We start from the raw sequence: 10524 nt of genomic DNA on the forward strand, positions 1-10524 counted from the left end.
GGGGAGTTGGTGGCTAGGCAGCAGGAAATATAGTGCTCTAGAAGGGTATGGCAACCAGTATTGGTCAATACACTCCAGTATTCTTGCCTGGAGAATCCCCCTCACTGCAGTCTACAGGACTGCAAAGAGTCAGACACTATCAAATTGACTCTGTGCACACAGACACAAGACATTTTTGCCTGTGGCAGCTCTATTCCAGTGAGAGCTGAGCATGAAAGTGGCACAGCTGCTTGGTTTGCAGGGACACTGGTGGCGCCAAATGTGCAGGGACACGGACTACCTCTCCCGCAGGAGTTATGACCCAATCAGAGTCTTTTTTTCAAGCCTTATCAGAAGGCCTCTTGGGCCAGTTGTTCTCCATAGCTCCCTCCCTTCAGGCACTTAAAGGGCTCCCTTGCCTGAGGTTCTTCTCTGCTGTTTTGAGCATCAGGCACATAGAGGGGGGTCCCTGGCTGGTGTCCTACTCTGTAGATTGGCACATCAAGGATTTATGGGGCACCTTAGGTGAGGTCCTACTCTGCAGTTTAGCACATCAGTCACTTAAAGGAACACCATGAGTGGGGTCCTGCTCAGTAGTTCAGTGTGTCAGGCGTTTGATGGGCCAGCCTCTCTGTTGTTCAGCTGCCAGTGCTGGTGAGTGGGGTGAGAGAGACAATGGTGATGGCTCCACCCACTATGCGTGACTCAGCAGTATCACCTTGCTTCCATGGCTGCCCAGCTTTCCTCCACAGGCATTTCACACCAAAATCTCCTCCCTCACATTCGTTTGGTTAGTCTCTCGGCAGTCGACATCAGCCCTCACCCTGGGATTGCTTCACAATCCCTAATGGCCAGTTCCCAGCAGCTGCACCTTCCAGGGCCTCTACCTCCCTGTCCGGGGTATGTATGGTTGCAGCAAGGACTATCTGACTCTCATTCCATTTAGGTCGCCACAGATCAGCTGTTTCACTCCCAGCCTTAAATATTTCTCCTCTGACTCAGACAATTGCCCCATGTGGGGATCAGACCCCTGCTTCACTTCCCCCACCCACCGAGGGCAGGTCCAGTCCTACTAACATTCCTAGTTTTCACCCTAGTTCCTTTGTTCTACCGAGTTTTGCTTGGGTCTGTATATTCTTTTCCCCTGGTCAGGTACTCCTGTCCACTCTCAGCTGGTGTTCTGCATGTACTTCTGTGTTTGAAGGTCTATTCTTGATGTATCCATGAGAGAAATGTAATTCACCTCCACCTACTCCTCTGCCATCTTGTTCTTCCCATGGAGGCTTTTCTTTATTCCATTAAATTTTTAATCTTATGTTTAGTATGTCTTATCAGTTATAAAAATGACTTAAATGTAAAAAAAAAATCTCTTTAATTGAATTATTTAAAACTGTTTGAATTGGTTAAACCTCAAGAGACTCTGTAATTTCATGCACAAACTAAATCATATTATGTTTTGCTTAATGGAGCTAAGTATTTGGTGATTTCAGTCAATTATCACTGCTAATTATAAACATTGATTTAAAGTGACTTGCTTTTGATCTTTTGAAGTAGTTTTCTTCCAACATATCTTGTTTCCTCAAGTGCTATTGAATTTCAGCATGTAAATGTTGAATTTAATTACTTGAATTATCCAAATTTAAATTATTAAAAGTCTGATATGTTAGAGGTATACAGATATAATTAATTTTTCCATGTGAGATAAGAAATAATATTGAAAAGATGAGACAGTGTTCATATATAGAGTTCTTAATGTACTTGTTTAACAAAGTCAGAATCAGTGTCCACTTATCCCTTGGGTGAAGTTATCCCTTTAAAAAGGCATACAATTCATTTAAAAGAGTATTTTGGCTAAAATAGTCATATAAATAATAATGTTAAGTTATAAAACAGACAAAATGTTATATTGTGTAGATAATGGAAAAAAACTAATTATTTGTATTAATATATATAGTACCTAAATTATAATGGGGTTTACTATCAATTTTTTTCAATTTTCTTATAACAAAATCAGTATAACATTTGAAAAGATACCTTGCCCAGTATGTGGGCAAGGATTGTTGGTTAGTAACTAAGTCATGTGCAACTCTTTGCAACCCCATGGACTATAGCCTGCCAGGATCCACTCTCCATGGTGATTCTCCAGGCAAGAATACTGGAATGGGTTGCCATGTCCTCCTCCAGGGCATCTTCCCAACCCAGGGATCTAACCCAGGTCTGCCTCATTGCAGGTGGATTCTTTACCAGCTGCACTGATACTCATATGCTAATCCTTTCCTTTCTTGCCTCCACCAAAAATTCATTGATGAAATGAAGTTTCTTGAAGTTGCATAGCATAATTAATACATTATAATTAATAGTATAATTCACTATTGTATCACAAAGACAAAGATTGACATTAACACATTAACCTTACTTGGCTTCAGGAAAGCACTATGAATGTTTATATAGAAACATATATAGCTTGCACTATTTCCGAATACTAGAAGCCTTGTTAATACCTAATGGTGGTTAGTACACGGCAGTTATCGCTTAACTCTCTTTATCTTTTAAAATATACAAACCAATAAATATAAGCAAATAACTTGTAATATTTAGTTCATGTTTTAAAGAACAAAAAAGAAAAAAGGAAAAATCTTCCATTTCCCACGGAGAGAGACTGGATTTAAATAAAAGATCTAGGGACTTTCCCCAGATAGATGTCCTAATTTCGTTGACCACTGACTGCTATGTGTATCCCCATTTGACCACTTCCCATATGAGTCTATTGCATTTTTCCTGTGCCTTAGGTATGTGAGACCCAGATACCTTGTTTCTTTCCAAGTATTCAAATGAAGACTAAGTATAACAAATGAAAGGACTTAAGGAGCCCTTCTGTGCCTGCACCTAATTTAGTTTTCCAATTCCTGGATAATAAATTGATCCTCTTGCTCTACTGGCATGAGACTTTGTTTGCATTGAAAGGAAATAGTACTTATTTCATATGAGAGTAAAGAAGAATGCTATTGAAAGGAAAAAAAAAATGTACCTATTAAAAAACTTAGCTACACATATTCGGGTACAGCTCTTATTAAGAGGTAATGTCTATATCCCCCACCCTCCCCACAGATTACTCCACCTTGAAACTAAAAGGCTTGTAACTGCTTTGACAATGAAAGTTATATGATGTAACTTTCAATGCTGGATCATAAAAGGCCACAAAGTGTCTAGCCTAGAAAATTGTCTTAGGACCTATAGCCACTGCTCAGTTACAACGCCAATACCCACATGGAGAGACCACATATAGGCATTCTGATAGACCCCAGCTGAAACTAGCATTTGTTTCATAAATTTTATTAGACGCTGGACAATACATTCCCTATTGTTGAGCTGTAGATTTTTCTGACAGGTCCTTGCTGACCGCCTTTCTTTGAAAGCTTCTAGAAAAATGTGTAGGCAAGTATGAATTAGCTTTTTCCCTAGGGCAAGTTTAGCCTTCAGTCAGTTCAGTTCAGTTCAGTCACTCAGTCGTGTCCGACTCCGTGCGACCCCATGAACCGCAGCACGCCAGGCCTCCCTTTCCATCACCAACTCCCAGGGTTTACCGAAGCTCATGCCCATTAAATTGGTGATGCCATTTAAACATCTCATGCTCTGTAGTCGCCTTCTCCTCATGCCTTCAATCTTTCCCAACATCAGGGTCTTTTCAAATGAGTCAGCTCTTTGCATCAGGTGGCCAAAGTATTGGAGTTTCAGCTTCAGCATCAGTCCTTTCAATGAACACCCAGGACTGATCTCCTTTAGGATGAACTGATTGGATCACCTTGCTCTTCAAGGGACTCTCAAGATTCTTCTCCAAAACAACAGTTCAAAAGCATCAATTCTTCAGCGCTCAACTTTCTTTATAGTCCAACTCTTACATCCATACTGGAGAAGGCAATGGTACCCCACTCCTGTACTCACATGCCTGGAAAACCCCATGGATGGAGATGCCTGGTAGGCTTCAGTCCATGGGGTCACTAAGAGTTGGACATGACTGAGTGAATTCACTTTCACTTTTCACTTTCATGCGTTGGAGAAGGAAATGGCAATCCACTCCAGTGTTCTTGCCTGGAGAATCCCAGAGATGGGGGAGCCTGGTGGGCTGCAGTCTATGCGGTTGCACAGAGTCGGACACGACTGAAATGACTTAGCAGTAGCAGCAGCAGCACATCCATACATGACCACTGGAAATACTATAACCTTGACTAGACGGACCTTTGTTTACAAAGTAATGTATCTGCTTTTTAAAATGCTGACTAGGTTGGTCATAACTTTCTTTCCAAGGAGTAAGCGTCTTTTAATTTCATGGCTACAGTCACCATCTTCAGTGATATTGGAGCCCCCCCAAATAAAGTCAGTCACTGTTTCCACTGTTTCCCTATTTCCCATGAAGTGATGGGACTGGATGCCATGATCTTAGTTTTCTGAATGTTGAGCTTTAAGCCAACTTTTTCCACTCTCCTCTTTCACTTTCTTCAAGACGCTCTTTAGTTCCTCTTCACTTTCTGCCGTAAGGGTGGTGTCATATGCATATCTGAGGTTGTTGATATTTCCCCCAGCAATCTTGATTCCAGCTCATGCTTCTTCCAGCCCAGCGTTTCTCATGATGTTCAGTTCAGTTCAGTTCAGTTCAGTCACTCAGTCGTGTCCGACTCTCTGCGACCCCATGAATCACAGCACGCCAGGCCTCCCTGTCCATCACCAACTCCTGGAGTTCACTCAAACCCATGTCCACAGAGTCGGTGATGCCATCCAGCCATCTCATTCTCGGTCGTCCCCTTCTCCTCCCACCCCCAACCTTTCCCAGCATCAGAGTCTTTTCCAGTGAGTCAACTCGTCGCATGAGGTGGCCAAAGTATTGCAGTTTCAGCTTTAGCATCAGTCTTTCCAACGATGTACTGGGTGACAATATGCAGCCTTGACATACTCCTTTCCTATTTGGAACCAGTCTGTTGTTCCATGTCCAGTTCTATCTGTTGCTTCCTGACCTGCATATAGGTTTCTCAAGAGGTGGACCAGGTGGTTTGGTATTCCCATCTCTTTCAGAATTTTCCATAGTTTATTGTGATCCACAGATGTTCAAGTTGGTTTTAGAAAAGGCAGAGGAACAAAAGATCAAATTGCCAACATCGGCTGGATCATCGAAAAAGCAAGAGAGTTCCAGAAAAACATCAATTTCTGCTTCATTGACTATGCCAAAGCCTTTGACTGTGTGTCACAATAAACTATGGAAAATTCTGAAAGAGATGGGAATACCAGACCACCTGACCTGCCTCTTGAGAAACCTGTATGCAGGTCAGGAAGCAACAGATAGAACTGACATGGAACAACAGACTGGTTCCAAATAGGAAAAGGAGTATGTCAAGGCTGTATATTGTCACCCTGTTTGTTTAACTTATATGCGGAGTACATCATGAGAGATGCTGGGCTGGAGGAAGCATAAGCTGGAATCAAGATTGCCAGGAGAAATATCAATAACCTCAGATATGCAGATGACACCACCCTTACGGCAGAAAGTGAAGAGGAACTAAAGATCCTCTTGATGAAAGTGAAAGAGGAGAGTGAAAAAGGTGGCTTAAAGCTCAACATTCAAAAACTAAGGTCATGGCCTCTGGTCCCATCATTTCATGGCAAATAGGTGGAAACAGTGGCTCACTTAAATTTTCTGGGCTCCAAAATCACTGCATATGGTGACTGTAGCCATGAAATTAAAAGATACCTACTCCTTGGAAGGAAAGTTATGACCAACCTCAACAGCATATTAGAAAGCAGAGACATTACTTTGTCAACAAAGGTTCTTCTAGTCGAGGCTATGGTTTTTCCATTAGTCATGTATGGATGTGAGAGTTGGAGTGTGAAGAAAGCTGATCGCCGAAGAATTGATGCTTTTGAACTGTGGTGTTGGAGAAGACTCTTGAGAGTCCCTTGGACTGCAAGGAGATCCAACCAGTCCATTCTAGAGGAGATCAGTCCTGGGTGTTCATTGGAAGGACTGATGCTAAAGCTGAAACTGCAATACTTTGGCCACCTCATTCGACGAGTTGACTCATTGGAAAAGAGTCTGATGCTAGGAGGGATTGGGGGTGGGAGGAGACTGGGATGACAGAGAATGAGATGGCTGGATGGCATCACCGACTTGATGGACATGAGTTTGAGTGAACTCCGGGAGTTGGTGATGGACAGGGAGGCCTGGCGTGCTGTGATTCATGGGGTCGCAAAGAGTTGGACACGACTGAGCGACTGAACTGAACTGAACTAAATTCTTACAGATTCTAATAATTTAGAAATTTGACATTTTTATGATAATATTAATAGGAAATATGAAACTAAAATTCAAATTCTTACACTATAAATATAAATTTTAAATTAATCATTTAGACTACGGAATATAAGTTGATGACTGAAGACGTTTCTCTACTTCAAAAATAAGGTGGGAGATGGTGAAAATGTTGTTGGTTTTTCTTTAAGAGACAATTTTAAGGTAACTGAAAATGGCCTTTTTTCTTTTGGCAATAAAATACCATTCAAAACTATGCATAAATATTTATTCTGTTCACTTTGATATGTTTCTTTTTTTTTTTGAAGCAGTATCTGTCATATTTGCACAGGAAGAGTTGGAAGACATGTCAAAAAGATCAAACAAACCATCAGAAATCTTAGCTCAGGAATTGCATAACTATTTTTGTATTTACTATTTCACAAAATGATTAGTCATATTCTCTATGCCTATGAGAAAACTGATGAATTCTATATTTTAAATTATTATTTTCAAAAAATTAAAAAAAAAATTTGTAAAGTAAATTTGCACTTTCTTGAGTAAACTCAACAATTCACACTAAACACTGCTCTGTTCTTTGAGTATCTTCTCCCTGGCAATTGCCTTCAAGCTTGATTTTTTTTTTTTCCTCTTCTTGATGCCCTCATTTTGACTTCAAATCTTAACTCTATCAGTAATGATTATGATCTCATGCAACACAGAACTAGAAAACTACTCTGCCTGAAAAGACAAATTTGAAAGCTGACATGAACTTTGAATTGATGGAAATATTAACATTTACAAAAGAAGCTTTTTCTGATCTGTGAATTTCAGCAAAATTATATGCAAAAACCAATAATGAAAAGTGAATTTCTTGTCTGCTAGAAAGAGGAAATTCATTTGTGGGCTTTCCAGCCAAAAGATCCTTCCATGAACTGATAGCTTTCCAACTCCCTATCTTTTCCCCATTGCCACAGATATTATTATTGTTAATTAGGAAACTATTTTTGAGTGTGCTCTATTGCCCTAGCGAAATATTTCCAGATGTGACTGATTTACCAGCTGTGTGATCTTGGACACAGCAGTTAACCTCTGTGCCTCAGTTTCTCAACTGGAAAAAATATATATATAAATATATATGTGTATATATATATATATATATATATATAATTAAAAACAACAATATTTACCTCACTGAGTTTTCTAGAAAGGTTTCATTTATAAAGAGCTTAAAACAGCACCTGGTGAATACTAAGGGCTATTAGAGGGCTTCTATCATAACTATTATACTGGTTTTTATCATTATCACAGCTGATGAAGAACAAACAGAACTCTGTCCTGCTTTGTCACGGTCACTAATGAAGATGCTACGGACAGATCATTTCTGAGCATGTCCGCGGCGGCCGCGGGTTTCAAGAGGCGCGGATTAACGCAGAAGATCAAGGCTCGCAACCCCCGGCCTGGCGCCGGGTAGGGGCGCGGTGCTCGATTTCCTTCCCTGCCTCCGCCGGCCCTAGTGCGCATGCTCAGTCCTGCTCGGCCCGCTGCTGTGATTGATTTTTTTCTGGGCGGCCGTGGCGACCCGGGACCGGCTCCGGGATGGGGAGTGAAGCCCCCGGAGCCGCTGCAGCGGCTGCTGCGGCGCCGTGAGGAGCAGCCACGGGGAGGCAGCTGCCGCTCGTCGGTGAGTAGTCGAACCGCCACCATGACGTTTCGTAAGAAGGGCTCCAAGAACCCCCCACTCCTGAGCCTGGAATTCATCCTGCAGAATCATGCGGACTTTGTCGCCTGTGTGGGGATGTTCTTCGTGCTGGGGCTCATGTTCGAGGGGACAGCAGAAGTGTCGATCGTTTTTATTACTCTCCAGCACGGGGTTACCTTCCCTGCAGCAGAAGCAGAAGCAGAACAAGCCACAGCACCCAAGTTCCTTTATCATTATGGTGCCAAAGACTTGGCCACCGTGTTCTTCTACACACTGGTGGCGATCATCATTCACGCCACCATTCAGGAGTATGTGTTGGATAGAATTAACAGGCGAATGCAGTTCCCCAAACAGAGGCAAGGCAAATTTTATGAATCTGGTCAGTTTAGCGTATTCTTCCTTGTCTCTTGTATCTGGGGCACATTCATTCTAGTCTCTGAAAACTGCCTGTCAGACCTGACTGTCTTATGGAAGGCTCATACCCATAACATGATGACATTTCAGATGAAATTTTTCTACATCTCCCAGTTGGCTTACTGGTTTCACGCCTTTCCCGAACTATTATTCCAGAGAAGCAGACCTCAAGAACTCTCCCAGCAAGCTGTATATGTTGGTCTTCACCTCTTTCACATTGCGGGAGCTTATCTCTTGTACTTGAATCACCTGGGACTTCTTCTTTTAATGATGCATTATTTTGTGGAATTCCTTTCCCATTCTTGCGACCTGTTTTATTTTAGCGACGAAAAGTTCCAGAAGGAGTTTTCTCTATGGGCCATTGTGTTTATTTTGGGTCGACTTGTGACTTTAATTGTTTCTTTGATAACTGCTGGTTTTCAACTGGCTGGAGGGCAGAATGGGAATTCGGATGACTCTGCTGAAGATGTGAACGTGTTGGCAGCTAAAATTGCTGTTCTGTCATCCAGTTGCTCTATCCAAGCATACGTAACATGGAATTTATTTAATGTCCAGCTTCAGAGGTGGATGGAAGAAGATGCTCCTCTTCAGGCCCCAAGTGTGAAGAAGAAACGGATTAAGGGCAGATTTTGTAGAAAAGGAATGGAAAACGGTGTGGCAACTTCAAATAGACTACTAGATTCTCCCCAGATGAGGAAAGAAAACTCTTCATAATGAATTGAATTGCCAGTTAATTGACTAATGTCTCCAAAGAAGTCTGCTCTTTACTATAACATACATTTCTTTGCTAAGAGAAGGAAATGGCAACCAGTATTCTTGCCAGGATAGTCCCATGGACAGAGGGGCCTGGTGGGCTGCAGTCAATAGGGTCACAAAAGAATCGGACACCACTGAGCAACTGAGCTCGCTCTTAAACATACACATACACACACAGACACACCCTAGCTTTGCTAGAGAATTTTCTGTTCTTGAAGATATATTGTCTTTGATTTTTGCTACTGTACTCTGTAAGGTATTTTTTGAAGGTATTTGAGAGGAGAATGAGTATTATGAGTGTGCAAAAAAAATTTAGACTAAGCTATTCATCATCAAAATAGTTTAAATATTTCTACGCTGTTTCATTTTATTATTATTATTTTTTTACCTTTGAACATTTTCCTAATGATTTGTAGAAATAACTCCAAAATTCCATGTGTCAGTGACACAGTTCTTACTCCTGCCAATCTTTTGTAACGTTAACAAGATGGTCTTTTATAGCAATGACATATTTTTAATGTTCTCTTCCAGGATAAAATAGAAATATTATAAATCTAGAATTCGACTTCATTAATTTTTCTGTATTCCCTAAGTCTTAGAATTTTTTTTTTTAATTTACAGCTGGAGAAAAGATTTGTAAAATCACCAAAATTATGATGTGTTTTATAGGTAATGGTTGTTAAATCCACAAAAAAACCCCAAGATACTAATGGTTAACATGTGGAGATTTATTGCTATATATTGAATCAAAATATCTTGAATTAATATAAAATTAGCGCTAGGAAGTAAAATCATGCTTGTTCATTTTAAACGCTTATAAACTGGAAATCAGAAAATTAAAGATGGTTTAAAGAAAATCAGCCTTAAATAGCTTTTTTTGATACATGTATTGAAAATTATTCTTAATGACGTTTGTAATAAGTTTGATATCTACAGCATCTTAAAAGAATATTGTTTAACCTGTAAATCATTTTGAAAAGTAATGCTTATTTGATTTCTATCTCTAAAAAGAATGTCATCTGATTACATGTTGAAAACATTGAATATACTAACCTTAAATGTGAATATCATATTCTTATGAAAGTTTTTTCAAAATAATATAAATATAGCTTTGCTGCCATCTTTAATTGGGAAATATTTATCTGTATGAGACATATTTTGGAGAGATATATGTTTATATGTATTATATATATGCACACACACACATATATACAGAGAGAGAGACAATGGACTGCAGTGGGTATTTACTATATTTATTTTTTTCTCTCAACCTTTAGTTTGATTTTATTTCTATAATGTGAGTGCTTATATTTTTTTCAGTAGACAGTGCTTTAAAAGTATGCTAGGATAAGGTTATATACTTCCTGTTGCTCTCTGCTTTCCTCTTCTATATCTC

General features: G+C 40.1%; 1 protein-coding gene across 1 annotated transcript; it reads left to right on the forward strand.

Moving 5' to 3' along the window:
- The first annotated feature begins 7778 nt into the window (after nucleotides 1-7778).
- Nucleotides 7779-9901, forward strand: TRAM1L1 (translocation associated membrane protein 1 like 1). The gene has a single exon (XM_055434694.2). It carries the CDS (start codon nucleotides 7779-7781, stop codon nucleotides 9084-9086), a length of 1308 nt encoding a protein of 435 aa, XP_055290669.2. The 3' UTR covers nucleotides 9087-9901.
- Nucleotides 9902-10524: the final 623 nt, after the last annotated feature.

The sequence above is a fragment of the Moschus berezovskii genome, chromosome 5, assembly GCF_049115385.1.
Source record: "Moschus berezovskii isolate FMDL1 chromosome 5, NW_MosBer_1.0, whole genome shotgun sequence".
In the NCBI taxonomy this organism is placed as follows: domain Eukaryota; kingdom Metazoa; phylum Chordata; class Mammalia; order Artiodactyla; family Moschidae; genus Moschus; species Moschus berezovskii.

Bases quoted from the DNA above. Each gene is read 5' to 3' on its own strand.
- TRAM1L1 (XM_055434694.2), top strand. From the start codon at position 7,779: ATGCTCAGTCCTGCTCGGCCCGCTGCTGTGATTGATTTTTTTCTGGGC.